This window comes from Callospermophilus lateralis, chromosome 19 (assembly GCF_048772815.1).
Source record: "Callospermophilus lateralis isolate mCalLat2 chromosome 19, mCalLat2.hap1, whole genome shotgun sequence".
Taxonomy (NCBI): domain Eukaryota; kingdom Metazoa; phylum Chordata; class Mammalia; order Rodentia; family Sciuridae; genus Callospermophilus; species Callospermophilus lateralis.
This window is the reverse complement of record NC_135323.1, coordinates 19,304,880-19,323,078: the sequence shown is the minus strand read 5'-3', so window position 1 is coordinate 19,323,078 and position 18,199 is coordinate 19,304,880. Positions and strand designations below refer to the sequence as shown.

The 18,199-nt window shown below is 59.2% G+C and overlaps 1 protein-coding gene across 2 annotated transcripts in view; it reads right to left on the bottom strand.

The window, feature by feature from the left end:
* Il4r (interleukin 4 receptor) overlaps positions 1–18,199 on the bottom strand; it is a 33,475-nt gene that overhangs the window by 12,374 nt on the left and 2,902 nt on the right. The window contains exons 1-4 of one of the 2 annotated variants that reach the window (XM_076839875.2): positions 10,696–10,751; positions 3,776–3,863; positions 1,803–1,941; positions 1,395–1,546 (exon numbers count right to left, since the gene is read on the bottom strand). In XM_076839875.2, the coding sequence (XP_076695990.2) occupies positions 1,395–1,546; positions 1,803–1,941; positions 3,776–3,845 (361 nt within the window). In that variant the 5' untranslated portion in view covers positions 3,846–3,863; positions 10,696–10,751. Of the gene's footprint in view, positions 1–1,394; positions 1,547–1,802; positions 1,942–3,775; positions 3,864–10,695; positions 10,752–18,199 lie in introns of those variants that run through there. The other variant, XM_076839874.2, reaches the window with a different exon arrangement.

The window sequence follows — 18,199 nt, the reverse complement described above, 5'->3', positions numbered from 1 at the left end:
CTCGTGCTCTACCTCGGAGCCGCAGCCCCAGTTTCTTTTTCTTTTTTTCATTTTGTATTTATTTTGCATTTTTTTCTTTCATATTTTTGTGGGCGCATTATCGCAGTACGTGATGGTGAGGTCCGTGGCCATATATTCCTACATGAACGCAATCTGACAGTCCACCCCGGCCACAGCATTCCGGGACCTCCCCATTCCCTTCCTTCTCCCCGTGTCTCTCCCCGCTCTGCTGATGTCCCTCCCATGGCCACCAGAGCCCCCATCTTTCTTTTTCATTTTCCACTCGACCCTTGAAGTTTGGCTGGTTTCCCTCAACGTTCTCCAATTCCACCCATTTCCCCACAAATTCCGTGGTTTCATTTCCACTGTGGATCTAGGCCACGTTGTCTTTATGACTTCACCCAGGGACAAAAGCCACTCCAGGGGGACACCTGGGCTGCTCCACTGTTGGGAACCGTGCTGCTGTCAACACGGGTCGCGTGCCTCACTGAGGTGCGATGGCTTTAATTCTTTAGGGTAAACACCAAGGAGTGGTGTAGCCCCATCAGATGTTCACCCCCAGGTTCTAAGATTGACTTTAGAGTTCCTGCATGAGGCAATCCCAATAACCTGGGGCCACCACCCATGAGCAGGACTTCAGGAAGCACAGATGGACAATGAAAGCCACTATTATGCAAATCATAATGTTCCCATTAAAAATAAAGGGTACAATTTAAAAACCCAAAGAACAAAAACAAAAGCTTTTAAACTGATTAATTAAAAAAAAAAAAAAAAAAAAAACAAGACTCATTGATGGAAAAGATCAAGTCTTTTGAGAGACCTGGCCTTGAGTACTCTCTCTACTGCTGAGAAGCTGTGCGATTTAAGGAGGGTCGCTCACCTTCTCTGAATTACAGTTTATTTACCTGCAAAAGGGGATAATAAATCTTTTTTGGAAACTGAGACTCAGAGAGGTATTGTGACTAGCCCCAGGTCACACAGCAATAAATGCCTGCTTTAAAATCCTCTTTAAACAACACAGGAATAAACTCCTGGGAGAATTGCTGCGGGGACTCTGGGGACCGGGATAAGATCAGCTTTCCATGAACACTCTACGGAGAGGGGAAGCCCTGTTCCCAGCTCCTTTTATGATCTGCAGCGGGCATGTGCTGGGTGGCTGGGCCTGGTGTCAAGACGCCTTCCTGGGCCCTTAAAAGCCAGGGGTGGCATAGCTGAGCCCCCCAGGACTGGCTTGTCACTGAGCCCAGCCCCATTTCCAAGACGGGAGGACCGAGGTCCAGGAAGGGGCAGGAACCCCACCAGGGTTGGAGGGACACAGGAACCTCTTGGGTCAGCTTCTGCCCTAGAGCCGGCCAGCGGCAGGACACCCGCACCTTCCCCTCCCGGCCGCTCACCATGGTCGCTGGGCTTGAAGAGGCCGTGCCACACCTGCTGCCTCCCGGCCCACAGGTCCAGCTGGTAGGTGTCCGCTTTGACCAGGTCGTCCATGGGCATGATGCACACGCAGGTTGCGCCTGCGCTGTTCTCGGGGATGCACGTGCGGTTCCTGCAGACGCAGGTGCTGAGTGAGGCTGGCTGGGACCCGCAGATGTCCCCAGGACGTCAAGAAAACAGGTGCTCCTCCAGCTTCCCCCCACCCTGACTGGAGGACTGGGTCTGGGGGCTCTCGAGCAGCCAGGGTACGGTGGGAGCAGGGGACCAGAGTGGCCTTCCCGTGCTGCCTCCAGCCCCCCCCCCACCATGGCCGTCCTCTGGGCACCTCCTCGGCCCCCAGCCCCAGCCCCAGCCCCGCCAGGGCTTACTCGGAGAATTCGAAATCCAGCCAGTAGGACAGGTGGAGCTCCGCGCTGCAATTGAGGGGACCGTCCAGCTGCCACTCGCAGGTGGAGACGCTTATGTAATCCGAGAAGCAGGTGGGTTCATGCAGGACCCTCATGCTCCCTGTGGGGACACATTGCCTGAGATGCCCGGAGCCCAACAGCCGGGGGCGCGCACCCCCAGAAGGAGGGAACCAGCCCAATGTGGACGAAGCGGAGGGTCAAGTCCCCAGAGCGGGGCCAGGACTAGGGCACCTGGGGCTTCCAGGTAGGTGTGGGGCCCGTGGAGGAGAAGGAACCCCATGCCTTTGTACCCCGTGGGAACCCAACCACTCACCCTTGGTCGAATGAAAGGAAAAAAAAATCTGGGCGCGGGGTGCACGCCTGCCATCCCAGCAGCTCAGGAGGCGGCGAGTTCAAGGCCAGCCTCAGCAAACTTAGTGAGGCCCTGAGCAACTCGGCCAGACCCGGTCACTACGCAAAAAGTAAAAAGGGCTAGGGGTGCAGCTCAGTGGGTCAGCACCCAGGGTTCAAGCCCCGACACCAAAACAAAACAAAAAGAAAAGAAAGAAAAAAGAAACGAGTGCGAGCCAGTCTGCCCCACAGGCTCCTGCTCCAGGGACCCGGGACAGGCAGGGGCCACTATCCATCTGCCCCTCCCTGTCCCCTTCAGTTCCCATCCCCTCTGCCTGCTCTGTGCTCAGGAGGCTGCCTGACCCCCATGGTCGCCGTCCCCCAAGTCCCTTGTCCCCTGGCTTCCAGTAGGTTCGGCCACAGGAGAGAAGAAAGGGAAGGGTGGGCAGAGGCTGGAGGGCCGCATGGGGCAGGGTGCACGGGGTCCGCTAAGTCGTCCCAGAGCTCTGGGCCACCGACTCCGGCCTTGAGCTTCAGGCTCAGCACTGTCCCCTCCCTGTCCACACCCATGTGCTCTTGTCCAGCGGACAGGGCTTGCCACGTTAGGGGGGGCCCCCGTAAGAGGCTCGGGCGCCCAAGAACCATCTCAAGCTCATCTCGGGCCCAACTCCGGCCCCGCCCAGCCCCAAGTCCCGCCCACCCAACATCAAGCCCCGCCCACCCAACATCAAGCCCCGCCCCTCTACCCCAAACCCCACCCTTTATTTCAAGCCACTCCACTCCCCACCTAAGCCCCGCCCCTCTATATCAATCCCTGCCTCTATCCCAAGCCACACCCCTCCCCAAGCCCCGCCCCTCTATCCCCAAGCCACTCCCCTCCTCAAGCCCCGCCCCATCTCGAGCCCCGCCCCTCCGGCCGCCTTCCGCATTCCAGAAGCGCACGCCCTTTCCTGGGGCTCCGGTAGGAGCTTTCCGAGGCATCCTGGGCCCCCCTCCCTCCGGTGCCCCCAATCTAGTCTGTCCCCAAATCTACTTGCCAGGTGGACCCAGAAGCCCTGTGTCTCCTTGTGACCTCCGTCCTGGCCCCTCCTGTCCTTTCCCGCGGCAGCTGGGACCCTCCCTGGCCTCACCCCTCGCCCCTCTGCTCAGAGGTGCCACGCTGCCCCCCAGGCCCCTCTCCTCCTGCTCCTGTCCCCCCACAGTGGTCCCCCTCGGGTCCTCCCCGTTCCAAGCCGGGGGGGGGGGGGGGGGGGGGGGCGGTTTCCACTGGGGCCTCTGCTGAGTCTCCCCCAGACACCATTATCTGGCCCCCACCCCAACTGCCCCCACCTGACCCTGTTCCACCTTCTCCTTTTCCACCTCTGATGACCTTTCGCGTCAACCTTGAGTTATTTCTTGGCCCTTCCAGGACAACCGAGAACTTCCACATGAATTACTATCAAGGAAAACAACTGCCTTCAGGACCATTTGTCACTGGCTGTCCCCTCCCCCTGCCACATAATCTCTGCAAGGCCCGGGATCTCTGTTCTGTTCGATGACGTGCCCCGGGACCTTGGCACATGGTTAACAGCCAGTAAGTGGACCGTAGTGAGATGGTGACTTACCAACGACTGTCACCCACACCAGGATCAAGCAGCTCACAGGGGACAGGGGGTGGGAGCAAAGCCACCCCATGGAGAGATGCCAGGGCGCCTGCGGAGAGAAAGTGGCGTTAGTGCTGACGGGGTTCTGGCTCGCTCACCCACACAGCTTTCCCAGCCCTGGGCACTTGTGCCTCTGTCCTGAGGTCCCCAAGTTCACTGCACTCTCTAGACACCAGATGCCACCCAGATTCACAGGGCAGAGGCTCAGCCACCGGTCCCCTGTCCCAGGGGAGTTTCTTCATGGGGCACCCTGGGAGAGCCGTCCCCGCACATGCACGATGACTTCAAGTGTAAGCACCAGCTCTGTCACTCACTGGCTGTCACCCTTAGGCCACCTGTGTTTCAGGGCCATGTCTCCCTCATCTGCCAAGTACTCTCCAGGAGAGCCCCGTCTCCCTGGGGTGTGGCGGGGGTCACATGTGCGGAAATGCGTGGAGCCCTTACGCGGTGACGGGGACACAGCACAGGGACACAGCGCAGGCTGGAGAAGTGTCCTCAGCCACCTGAGCGCATCCCTGCTGCTGGACAACAGCGCCCCGGCCGGGCAGTCTGTGAAGAGGGGTGTGGTCCCAGGCCGGGACAGTAGAAAGTCCAAGACCAGGCCAGTCCCTGTGGGGGCAGGCCACGGCTTCGTCTCCCCTCTCTGTCCCCTGTGGCTGTCCCTGTGGCTGTCCCCGTGGCAGAGGAGCAGGAAGCTCCCGGGCCTCCCCCTAAGGCCCTCACCTCTCTTCTTCCCTCGGGCCTCCTCGGTGTTTGTCCCTGAGGACGCAGTCCCAACACCCGGACTTGGGGACACATTTACACCATGGTCCCTGGTTCTTGTCCTTCAGAAAACGGCCCCGAGGCGGAACCCCAGGAGCAAGACGCAACTCTCGCTCCTTGTAAAATGTGACCTGCTGGCTTAGCGCTGCACCCCGCCAGCCATGTCCCCCCAGGCCCAGTGTCCCCTCCCCACTTGGGTCTCTGTGTTGGGGTCTCTGTGTTGGCAGCTCGGGTTGGGGGACCTGCGTCTTGAGGTCTTTGGGACCCTCTGGCTTCTTTTCCAGCCGCCCAGGACGGCCCCGGACGGCCTCCAAGGCTGGGTCACAGGAAGGTGAGTGTCTGTGCTGCGTCCCTTGGGGCTCGGCCACAGGGACGGCTTCCTGCCCCTCCAGATCCCCAACCCCTCAGGAGAGGCCACCTAGTGGGCCCCCAGCCCTCCCACCTGGCCATGGGCCCTCCCAGCTCCAGGAATGAACTGCGCCCGCCACACTCAGGGCGCCTCCCCCGACCCACACCTGCCTCCCGCTGTCCCCTCCGGGCTCTTCCTGTCCTCTCAGAGCCCCCAGCCCCCACATCTGAAGGACACAGTGACACAGGCACCTCCCTAAGGAGCGATTGGTCACCCGGGACGGAACCCAGGGCTGCTCCACCACTGAGCCATCCCCAGACCTTTTAAGATATCTCATTCAGAGTCGGGGTCTCGCTGAGCTGCTTAGGGCCTCGCTAACTGGCTGAGGCTGGCCTTGACCTTGCCATCCTCCTGCCTCAGCCTCCGGAGCTGCTGGAACGCAGACGCCTGGCTGAACCGACCCTTATAACTCTCCATTCATTGCACTTGATGGTCACTCAGGCCCCCGGGAGCCTCCTAAGTACAGTCCATGGCATTTGATGACAGGCCACATCCTGAGGACTTCACCGTGTGAACCACACAGACCTGGGTGGCTAGGTTCCTCCTGGTGGCCTCTTGACTCCACCAAGAGATGACGTGAACTGAGATGTCTGAGGCCCTGCCGGCGTCACGTGACAGACCGTTATACGACAATTTCTTTAAAAATCCGGGGCAGGCGAGCCCTCTGCCACAGTGACACTCAGGAACAGAGCCGAGCCACTGCCACTCCTCAAACACACGCTCTGCCTCTGGGGGACGGGAGGTGTTGACACCCGTGTCACCATGAGCAGGGGAGGAGCCCTGTCCTGGGCCAGCCTCCATGGTGACAGCGGTGTTCTGCACGGAGGGGACTCGGAGCTCCTTAGGGAAAGTGCCAGATGGGCCTCGAGGGACCATGGGGACCTGTCACCAAGACCAGGAATCAGGCTGGACGGGCCAAGGTGGGCCCAGTGGACGACAGCGAGGAACTGCAGCCCTGGGCCAGGGACAGCCAGAGAGAGGAGGCGCAGGTCCGCCGGACCCCGAGAGCCACGGGTGGATGGCGGAGGCCACGGACAGCAGGACTGGCCTCACAGAGACCCGCAGGCGCCGCTCAGCCCGCGGTCAGAGTGGCCACACTAACATGTGGGACAAGGAGCCCCGGGGAGCCCTCTGTCTGCCCGTCTTCATCCCCAGAGCCAGGGCAGCTGGGCGCGGGGCCTGACACACACGCTGTGCCTGAAACTGAATCATTTTTACCTCTTGGTGCCAGGGGTTGGACCCAGGGCGGCTTCACCACTGAGCCACGTCCCCAGCCCTCACTTATTTATTTATTTATTTGAACAGGGTCTTGCTAAGTTGCTGAGGCTGGCCTCGAACCTGCGATCCTCCTGCCTCAGCCTCCGGAGCCGCTGGGACTACAGACGTGTATGTACCACTGTGCCTGGCCCTGGACCTGTTTCTAGAACAAATTCAGGTTGGATGGGACGTGGGGTCAGCCCAGGGGTGGGAGGAGGTGTGACATCTTCCCCAAACCCTAATCTGCCCTCCTTGCTGAAAGTCACACTGAGGATCAAGGAAGGGGGTCTGAGCAGGGTGTGTGCCGTGGGGTCCCCAATGCCTGTGTCCTCCACACGGCCCCAGCGACTTTCATTCTCACAAGTTCACCCCATGCTCACAGCATCCTGCGGCAGAAGACGCAGAGGCGTCCCGTCGGCCCTCACTCTGGATGACAAGGAAACAGAGAAGTTGGGATGCAGTTCAAGGTCACACAGCAGGACCAGCACAGTGAAGTCTACCAGAGAGGGGCGGGCAGTCAAGTGCCCCCCGCCAGGCGATGGAAACCTCACCCCGTGCTACTGCCGAGGACACACCCAGACACTCAAGTCCACGTGAGCGCACACACGGGCTCGCCTGGGGGGGGGGACGTGCGGTGGCGGCGTTTTAGGGGAGCCATGGCCCGATGCGGTGCCAGAAGAGGTCTCGCTCTGCCTCGCGGGGAACAGAGGTCGAGGGGCAGAGGGTTAAAGGAATTAGGATAAATGACAGCCCCGGGATCAGGGTCAGGCCTGTGGCCAGACAAGTTCAAGTTCAGGGTCTGCACCAGGGATTCCTGGTGGCGGGGTCTCCCTCCCGGGCCACGGTCCCCCTGGGCAGGGAGGCCCGGGAGGAGCCACCTCTCCTGGTACCTTCTCAGGACGCTCGCGCCGGGGTCAGGGCGGAGCGGGGCTGGCCCACGGCTTCCCCGGGCTCAGCCAAGTCTTTGTGCAAACAACGCGGCTCGTCTAGCGCCTGTGCAGACGCGTGGCTCAGGGCTTCGGAAGCGTGCCTGCGTGGAGCTGGTCCAAGAACCTGCCAGAGGGCGGTTGTCCCCACTTTCTGGATACAGAAACTGAGGTCAGAGAGGTCAAGTGCCTTGCCGGCTGGCTCCCACAGCTGGCCGGGGGCAGGGCTAGCATCAGAACCCAAGTCCGTCCGCTTCTGAGCCCGAGGTGCGTTGCAGTACATTAGTTCCTGCAGCTTCTCCCAGAACTGCAGGCTGGACCCCAGAAGGTGATGTGAAATGAGCTAGATGAACTAGAACCGGAAAGCAGCAGAAAAGCCGTGGGGGCTTCATTTTAATGGTGCTGCAGCAGTTTAAGAAGAAACAAAAGTCACCCGAGGTCATATGAATAGAGGTCTAAGATCCAGCACAAAGGAGGTAAGAGTGTCCAACTGTGTGTCCCTTGCACATGACGACTGCTGTGATCACAACCAGCACCGAGAGGCCGTGACACCCCAGAAAGTCTTTACCTACGTCCTTCAGCCCCGTCGTTCACCTAACACACAGTATTTACCACAGGCCAGGTTTTCTTCTAGTCGTTTTACGCGTATTAACTCGTTTCCATTTGAAACAGCCGTATAAAGCGGGTACTATCACTTTCTCCTTTTCCTGATGAGACACAAAGGTGAAGTGACCTGCAGTGACCTGCAGCCCAAGTGTGACCGGGTTAGGATTCCAACCCAGCACTCAGGCCCCTCAACCACTCTCTCTGCCTGGAACCCCACGCCCTCAATATCTGGGGTCACTGACCCCATCTGCATATCTGATGCCATAAGAGCCCTCTCCCTGGCAAAGCACACGCAGTTAATATTGCTCTCTGTTGAGGGGTTCAGGGATCCCCCAAAGCCCAAGTGTGGACTCCGAGTCAAGGTCCCCTCCTCTGGGCAATGGCAGCCAGGAGGGTCTTCCAGCAGGAGAGTGACATGATTTTGGGAAACCTGTCCTGGGGCTGAGTGAGGTCTCCGGGGAAGGGCAGTTAGCAGTCTCTGCAGACCTGTGCCACCCCCTGTCTCCACGCTGTGGCCAGAGTTGTTTTTAAGCCATGCACCATATGTAAGAGCCTTCGTATATAAAGAGATCTTACAAACCAACAAGACAAACACTCCTTTAAGAAAAATAGGCAAAGGACATAAATATTTCATGAAAAAATTGATGCTAGAAGATGTGAGATAGCCACCTGCTCGTCTGTGAAGCTCAGAGCGTAAAGGTAGCTAGTCAGACATCACACATTTGTCTGTGCATATATTTTTGGCCTCTCCCAGCCCCTGCCACCCTCTAAGTTTCCTTTTTATCCTCCCTCCCTGCCCCCCAAGCCTCCAGGGGCCCTTGGAGCCCTGACACAGCCCAGCTCCTTCCTCCCCGGAAGACTGAGCCCCCAAACCCCTTCCACCTCTCCAGTCAGCCTTCCCTGACCCCAGCCCCATCTGCCCCGGGGCTTTCTCCTGAAGTCTGTCACCCCACTTTGTTTATTTCTGTCACTGCTTATCACCATCTCTGATCACATTAGTGAGGTTAAGCGTGTGAGTGTCGATCTGATTTCAGGATGTGGATGGCGAAGATAGACAGATCTGGTGGCAGAGAACGTTTTCAACTTCCCTACATCAAAAGAAGGGAAAAGGGGCTGGGGGTGGAGTTCAGGGGTGGAGCATTCACCTGGCCTGGGGGAGGCCCTGGGTTCCGTTTACTGTATCAGGACAGACAATGCGGCCAGGAAAAGATGAGGGAAAGGTAGCCGTGCACCGAGCGTAAGAGCCTTCATATATAAAGAGACCTTAAAAATCAACAAGACAAACACCCTCTAAGAAAAACAGGCCAAGGTCATAAATGGTTCATGAAAGAAGTCGACGCTAGAAGAGGTGAAATAGCCACCCTCAAGATGCTGCTCCATGGTGAAATTGGGAGCGTAAAGGATGGCGAGTCAGACATTACGCATTGGTCTGTGCATATGTTTTTGGTCTCTCTCTATGAGAACGCAAGCCCCATGAGGGCAGAAATGTCTCCCCGGTCATTGCTTTGTCCCCAGTATCGACCGCAGTGACGACACCTACAGGCGACGTGCTCAGTCAGCACCTATCAGTGAGTGGCGGTGAGAACTCAGCAACGACACTCCATCATCTGTTTAAACCCAGACCACCTGCCAGGCTCTTGCCCCCAGTAACTGCAGTATACGGTGCTGCTTCTGGGTTCCGAGTGCGCCCAGTGCATTCGTCACTTGGTTCTTACAGTCCTGTGAGGTAGGTGCCATTAGCACCCATTTACAGACGAGCCGACGGAGGCCCAGAGAGGTCGGAACACCTTCTCGTGGTCACGGAGCAGGAGGAACCCAGGCGCCTGCCCGGCCCCGGGAAGATGCTCTGATCAGATAGAAAAAGTGAGGCCCAGAGAGGGCAAGGGACAAGGTCAAGGTCACGGAATTAGGAAGCAGCAAGGTCAGCGGACGCCCCGCAACTCACTTTACAAAAGCATCACCAGGAGGTGAACCGCGAGCCTTGGGGAGTCAGAGCGTCCGGGCCTGGTCTTCGCCCCCCTTGGCTGGAAAGCCTGTCCCCAAGACGGGAGGGTCCTCCGACAGGAAGCTGCAGCGTGACGGTAGCACTTTGCAGAGGAAGCGGAGCGCGGACTGCGGGTGGCCTCGGGAGCGCTGACCCCTGGGCCTCCCCTCTGGGGCTGGCCTGGCCTGGAGTCCCTCGGCCTGCAGGACAGCTGGGCCGGGCTGGCCAGAGGCCAAGGACACGCTGATCCCGGGGCAGCGCCTGACCAGTTCCCAGAAACGGCCACCACGTTGGCAGCCCCCGCTCCCCGGGTGCTGAAGGGGCCAGGGCCCCCCACGCCCTCAGCTCCGCCCGCCTGGCCCTCCTGGCGGGAGCGAGGGACGGCCACAGCCCCGTCCTGCTGCCCACAAGCCCAGCCGACAGAGGCCAGCCCCTCCCTGGGCACCTGCGTCCCCTCGCAGGCCCTCACCGCCCTCCCCCCCCTTGTTGCAGGAGTTTTCTGAACACCTACTGTGTGCAGGTGACAGCAGTGCCACCGCTCAGTGGCCCGTCCTTTCTTGTCACAGGTACTGGGGCAGATGGGCCCCTGGTGCACTTGGGGCGGGACGTAGAACAAGGTTTCCAGGTCCCCTGGGTGCACAAAGGCCAGGGGGGAGGTGGCCGGGGACGGGGGCTGCAGCACTGGCCCCAGCCGGGGCGCAGATCGTCACCACATGCCAAGGGCCCCCCTGACGCACGGGGACTCTTCCTGCTGGCTACAGACTGGGGCCGGGCCCTGGGGAAGCCCCGGGTGACCCCTCCGGGTCCTGGACGTCAATCCCCGCCCTGAGCGTGCGCTGGGGAGCGGTCCCCGCGGGCCACCCAGGGCCAGCTCCTGCCCGCCTGCTCCCTGTGCCCGGCTCTCCGCGGCCTGCTGGGCACCGCGTCCCCTACTTACGCTCAAATCGCCACCACCTCAGGGACCCCACCGTCCCCGGCTCCTGCGCGCAGTGGGGCGCCTCCCCGGAGCTGTCCCCCAAGACGGCCTCCCCCCACCCGCTGGCCGCTGTCCCCAGGGCTGGAATTTTCCACCTCGCAGCTGCATAAACACTGCCCGGTTCTGGCCGGGAGTCCCCTGCAGCAGGCACAGAGCTGGGCTCCCCTCCAGGCAGCGGGATGGCATCTCCCCGGGCGTCCTGCACCGTCCAGGGGCAGGGACCAGGAGCCTGGCACCAGGAGTGATTGCAGAGTGGCCAAGTGAGGTCCAGCTCCTGGTGGACAAGCCCCCAGTGCCCCTGTGTGTCCCGGGTCCCACTGGCCATCAGCGGCCATGCCCTGAGCCCCTCTGAGCACGGGTCCCTCCCCCCGCAAAGAGCCACAGCTTCTGTCACCAGCTCAGGCTGCTTAGGAGCCCTGGACCCTCACTTAACCACCCGACCCTGACCAGAGGAGCACAGCAGGTGGGTTGACAGCACCCTCATTGTACAGATGGGAAGTGGAGGCCCAGAGAGGTCCAGGAACCTGCCTAAGGATGCACAGCCCGGAAATAGTGGGGCTGGGATTCGAACCTACACTTTCTAGTTCTGGAGTCTTGGGTACTGTGCCCAGCACCCAGGACACATTCACAGACTCGATCCTCTACTACCCGCCTCTGTCTGCCCCTCTCAGTAAGCCCAGTGTGGAAGATGGGGCCCACATTCCCCAGGCACAGAAGAAGAGACTGAGGTTCAGTGGGGTCAGAAATTTCCTGCCTTGATGAAGCAGGAAACTGTCAATCAGGACCGGAGCTCTGTCACTGCTGGCCCAGCCCTCGCCCGGAGAGCGTCTGTCTCAACGAGCAGGACTTTGCCCCTGGCCAGCCCAGAGCCAGGGACGTGTGGCCACAGATTAGAGTTCCCTGTTTGCGTGCTGTCTGGCCAGGGGGAGGTTCTCTGGGTTCTTCCTGTTATCTTGCCCACAGTGCTCCTAGCCTGGGAGGGGACACCCAGACACGGAAGGCCTCCACGTGGGCAGGGACCCCAGAGCATCTACGACCCAGAAGCACACCTCAGGGACTAGGTGCACGCTCCCCTCTGATTGGCTGGGAGACCTTACAAGCTGGGGTCCACTCAGAGCCTCAGTCTCCTCATCTGGGTGAGGGGAACAGGACCATTTGCTTCACTGGGTGATCGCAAGGAGGCAGAGAGACCATGGCGTGGTGGGAGAGGCCAGGACAGCGTTGGTGGAGTGGGTGGCAGACGCTCAACCCTGAGGTTGGCGTTGGTCATCACAGCACAGGCTGACGGGGCTCAGGGACACCAGTGTCTTCCTGGGGAGCAGGCCAGGCTCAGAAGAGCACGTGGATCCATTTATACGCAGCTTAAAAGGAGAGAGAGCTCTCCTGGGGTTAGAAGTCAGGGGGGTGTCCTGGGGGACGGGGTGCGGCCAGAGGTGGCAGCAGGGGACCTCTGCAGGGGCCGTTAAGCTACTGATTTGTACAAATGCCCAGAGCTTGACCCCATCTGTGCCCTGCACACACAGGCTGCAAGAGTGAGGCAAAGAGCCGGGCAGAGGCTGGCGCCATGGCTCACGCTGTAATCCCAGCAGCTTGGGAGGCTAAGGTAGGAGGATTGCAGGTTTGAGGCCAGCCTCAGCAACTTGGTGAGGCCCGGTCTCAAATTAAAAAAAAAAAAAAAAAAAAGATTAAAGGATGTAGCTCAGTTGGGTAAGGCTCCCCTGGGTTAGATTCCCAGTGCCCAAAATACATAAAAAAATAAATAAGTATATTTTTGAAAAGCCTGACACAGACATTGCTTGCAGTCTCAGCCACTCAGGAGGCTGAGGCGGGAGGCTGAGGCGGGAGGCTGAGGCGGGAGGATGGAGTGAGCCCAGGAGTTCTGGGACAGCCTGGGCCACACAGTCTCTTAAGAAAAAAAAAATCAAAAAAACTAAACTTAAAGAAAAACAGCTCCGCAGGAAGGAAGCCGCGGGGCCTGCGGTCCAGGGTGTGGGGTAGTCAGCAAGGACCTGGGCACCTCGAGTCCTTTAACCCTCTGCATGACTCTGGGGTCCCCGGGCCTCCCTGACGGGCCTCCTTCCCTCCTCTCACCTGTCCCCAGCAGCGGGGGTGGCCGCCTGGGGCAGCTCCACGCAGGACGCCCCCCCCCGGAGGGAACTGATGCCCAGGAGGACCCTGATGGAGACTGAGCAGTGGACAGTGGCGGGCCGCAGACCCACGCCTGACCCTGAAGCGGGGCGCCCACTCTCCTCCTGGGCACAGGCCCCGGGGCTGCCAGGTGTCTTGGTTTTTGAAAAGCAGCTGGACTCGGCCTGCTTATGGGTGTTGTCCTTTTATTTTATTTTTGGGGTCCTGGGGATTGAGCTCAGGGGCACTGGACCCCTGAGCCCCGCCCCAGCCCTGTTTTGCATTTTATTTAGAGACAGGGTCTCACGGAGCTGCTTAGGGCCTCGCTTTGGCGGAGGCTGGCTTTGAACTCGCGATCCTCCTGCCTCAGCCTCCTGAGCTGGATGACAGGGACGCCCCGACGGCGCCCGTCTACATGAGTCATCTTGATGGCCCTGAAGTCCCACCGTGTGGCCCCGTGTGGCTACAGTCACCAGCTGGTGTCCTCTGGGGTGGGGGTCGACTCTCCTCGCAGGGGTGGGACCCCCTGCAGCCCAAGCCCTGGCACCTGCCGACATTGGAGGCCGCCCCCCTCCCCCTGCCCTGCTCCCTGGTCGCCGTGGCGATGAGGTCCCCATGCCCTGCTCTGTGGCCCTGAGCTGCGCCCCGTGTCCGAGGGGACTCCTAAACCTCTGGAACCCCACGGCCCCCTCCCCACTGGGGAGCCCTCCTCACAGACCCTGCCCCTTCCTGTCCCCGGTCCCCAGACCCGTCCCAGGCTGCCCCTCCCCACTCAGGTGGCTCCCCCGAGGACGTCCCCCAGGGCCTCGGTCAGCCTTCCTCCTGCCCGGGGCTCTGCCGCCCACCCTCTCCCTTCCAGGCCAGGGCTGGGTCTCCCTCACGCCTCCTGGTGAGGGGCAGAGGCACCCACCTGTGGTGGCCAAGCCGAGGTCACCCACGGCCTTGTGACGCGCTCACCCATGACTTACTGCACCTGTGACGGGTCTGCACACGGCTGTTCCCAATGCCTTTTGTATTCCTTTTCATGTTTATACGTGTTTTTATTTTATTTGGCTGCGCTGGGATCAAACCCAGATTAAACTCTGACCGTTTTAGCTGATAAGCCCAACAGGAGCCCGATATGGTGGCCACCAGGTAGGAATGCGGGTTACATCAACTAAGGTCTATACTCCAGGTCCAAGGAGGCCAGGGCTCTATCACTGAGCCCCACCCCCAGCCCCGCCTACCATATTGATTTTCAGGAAAACCTGGAGAGAAAGGCAGGTCGGGTTACACCCCCCTTCAAGGATGAAGAAACGAGAGCCCACCAGGAAGACCATCTGCTGGAGATTATGGTCATGCACAGAGACTAAAATGCGAGTCTTGTTTCTATAAAACTAATCTGATGCCCGGGCTGTGGACGTGGGAGGCTGAGGCAGGAAGGTCACTAGTTCATGGCCAGCCTCAGCGACTTAGTGAGGCCCTGAGCAGCTCAGCGAGCCCCTGTCTCAAAATGAAAAAATTAAAAAGCGTTGGAGAGGGGGCTTAGGGGGTCAGCATCCCTGGGCTCAATGCCCAGGACCGAAAAAGAAAGCCAATCTGGGCAGACTGGGGGCAAAGCAAATTCCTGACACTTTAGGGCTGAACCAAAGAAAGTAAAGAACTGAGAAATTAAATAAGAAAAATGCAAATCAAGACAACACAAAGGGGCTGGGCAGGGGCTCAGCGGCAGAGCTCGCTCAGCACGTGCGAGGCACCGGGTTTGATCCTCGGCACCACATGAGAATGAACGAATAAAATAAAGGCATAAAAAAATGTCATCTGTTAGAAAATTAAAAAAGGAAAATAACACAGAGAGGAGTAATACTGATATTAAATAAGATGGGATTCAGCCAGGCGCAGTGGCGCACGCCTGTGATCCTAGCAGCTCAGGAGGCTGAGGCAGGAGGATGACGAGTTCAAAGCCAGCCTCCGCCAAAGTGAGGCCCTAAGCAACTCTGTCTCTAAATAAAATGCAAAATAGGGCTGAGGTGGGGCTCAGAGGTCGAGGGTCCTTGAGTTCAATCCCCAGAAACCTAACCCACCCCCTCACCCCCCCACCCCCCGCCAAAAAAAAAGAAAAAAGATGGGATTCAAGATATTGAGGCAGAAAAGGGAGAACGTGGAGGTTTGTAGTGGAGCAGTTCTCCAAGGGGGTGTGAGAGTCATGCATCTTGCTCTACCCCAGGGCTATGTGCCTGCAGCACTGCTCCAAAATGAAAGCCGAAAATCAGCAGAAGCCGGGGAGCCGGGTTCAGATCCTCCAGTGCAGAAAGACACAAGGAACCCAGCAGCAGATCAATGTGATCAGTGCCCCTGAGCTCATGGACGCGGTTCTAGAACTTTACACACCACAGAAAAGCGCATCCTTTAAAAGTACAAGAGGAACATGCAGAAAAAAAGTGACCTGAAAACCCTACAAAGACCTCAGCAAATTCTCTGGGGAGGGAAGTCACGTATCTTGATCATCATGACCCAATTTCAAAATCAACAAAATGACTTAGAAAACAACCCCAAATATTTTAAAAGCCCATGACACTTTCAATAACTCTTCAAAAGGAAATCGGAAGGGACATTATAAACTATTTGGATGGTGGAGGGCGGTGGGACCAGAGTTATCGAAGGAAGCCAAAGCAGCATTTCAAGTCAAAATCATAGCCATTCAGCCCAAAATGGAGTTAACTGGAAAACTAGAAACCCTGAGAGCCATGGTGAGCCTCCAACAAGGAATCTCAGCAAAGAAGGATCTCTGATGGGCAGACACTCATGTAGAAGAAAAAAGACGAAGGTTTCAGCTGATGAGCCCAAGGGGGACATAGCTGCTACAAAGCCTGACTACATCAACAAAGATATATGCTCTTACTCCAAGGAGGTCACAGTCTCCTCTTGTTGGACTGGGAAGGCTTTGGAAGAGGCTACAGCTGAATTGAATCAGGTCCCAAGCCAGACAATGATCATCTCTTCAGGAGGATCGCAAGTTCAAAGCCAGCCTCAGCAAGACGGAGGCCCCAAGCGACTTGGTGAGACCCTGCTAATTAGAGGAAGAATTCTAGGAGGTGCAGTTCTGCAGGAGCCACGCGGGTGTGTTCTGAGAGAGAGAGAAATCCGGGGCTGGGGAGGAAAGAGGGAGTCTCTACCCCTAAGGAGCAAGAACTAGACAGAGCCAGAAACTGGAAGCTCCCAAAGCTCATTTGGCTCAATCCCAGGAAAGCTGCTCGCCAGCTGCAGCTGCTCAGCTGTGGAGTCCACAGCCGCTGGAGGCTGGCCTCTGTGGGATGGAGGGGAGGCCCAGCCAGGATGGGCACCCCTCCCCCGCAGGTTTCACTTCCTCTTTCCAGGGGACAGAGCCCTTCCCTGGCTACCCCAGGAAAACCTCAGGGCTCCCCAAGTTCTCTAAAACAGATGAGGCACCCCCTTATTTCCAACCAAGAAACTGGTCAGGGCTGCTCCCCAGGCTGGCGGGAGGAGGCCGGGGTGGGAGGCGGGGGCTTCTGGATCAGCGGCCCCAGCTCTGAACCAGACTCTGCCAGTGAGTGTCCACCGGGGCCCCGGGTTCCCCCTAGGGAAACGGGGGCCAGGCCCTGCTCACCCCCAGGACTCCTCCCTGCCTGGTCCCTGACCTGCAGCCCAACCTCTGCTCTCCTCCGCTCTCCTCGGCTCCCACTGCCCTCTGCTCTTGAGCGTGGGGTGTTGCTCAGCTCAATTTCCACCTGTAAGACTACTGGGGGGGCCCAGTGCCATGGATTGGCAGGTCCAGCCAGCAACTGCGACAGCCACTAACCTACCCCTCTCCTGTGCACTCACTTCCACCCCACCCCACCCACTTCCTCACTCTGGAACAAACCCACCCAGCCCGTTCCACCTCAGGACCTTTGCACATGCCGTTCCCTCCGCTGCCTGGTTCCCCCCTCTGTCCACAGAGCCACGTGTCTTGGGACTTCCAGTCTCAGCTCCCTCCTGGGTGTCACCTTCCCCACTAGACTGTCAATCCCACAAGGCCCTTGCTCCTGGGTAACTCTCGACGGTGCCCCCAGTCCCTGGTCGGTCTGTGGCGTGAGCATGAGCCCCCAGCCTGCTGCGGCTGCCACCCAGGGCACGTGAGAGCTGGTTATTGTCACTCTGTCCTCGGGCTGTGCCGGCTGCAGGCTGCAGGCTCTTAGACCGAGCCCCAGGCCCGCCCCCCAAGCCCTTGCCAGGCTTCCCGGCCGCTGCCAGCACCCACTTCCTCCCTGTCCAGATGTGGGCCCAGCTGGAGGTGGCCTGGGCGGGAGGTCACGGCTCTGGATCTCTGAAGTGGCCCGGAGAAGGTCAGGAGCCCGCGGGGGCCCAGGGGGGGGATGAGTCAGTCTGAGCCGAACCTGAAACCTCAGGGCTTCCTCCACTCTTCCTGGAAAGGCGAGAACTGGCGCCTCAGACGCAGCTGTGCCCGCAGCCCGGTGGCCCACGCCAGCCGGAAGTGGGGTCCTCGGCACTCCTGGGGTCCCTCCCGGGGTCCCCTCTTCCCCAGGCCTCGTCCCTTGTCTCTCAAATTCCACCTCCTCCCAGAGGTTCTCCCCGATGCCACCTGTGCCCGGCTTGACATGGGTCCCTGGCCCAGGGTGATGGGGTCCCCGACCCTCATGGGGAGTCCAGGGTCAGAATCAGGCTGCAGAAGACCCTCGGGGTAAAATGCCACGAGCCACGGGCCCAGGCTCTGCGGCAGCACCCTGCACCCTCCCGTGAGCACCAAGACACGGTGTCGCGCCAGGGGCGAGGCGAGGCCACCGAGCCGCGCGGTTGGTTCAGGACACCATCTGCTTCCAAATTCCAATAAGTTACGACAAACTCAATTTTCCGAGCTCCTGGGCTCCAGAAGGACAGATTAAGGTCATGGATCCGTATACATTTACTTTTTTTGCTTAATGCCCATCTGACCTGAAGGGCAGCAGGGGCCTGGTCTGACGCCCTGTCACCAGCACCTGGCACATCCAGGTGCTCAGCAAACCCTCCAAGAAGAAATGAATGAGGCAACCGGGTGCTGGACCTGGAGCTGTGACTCCATCCCAAAAGGGGAGAGAGAGCAATGGCCGAGCCCCTTCCACGGGCAAGGTGTCTGTAAACACTAGATAGTTTTTATGGCCGGACGCGGTGACGTTCACCTGTCATCCCAGCAGCTCAGGAGGCTGAGGCAGGAGGATCGGAAGTTCAAAGCCAGCCTCAGTCAAAGTGAGGTCCTAAGCAGCTCAGTGAGACCCTAACTCTAAATAAAATACAAAATAGGACTGGGGATGGGGCTCAGTGGTCGAGTGTCCCTGAGTTCAATCCTTGGTACCAACCAACC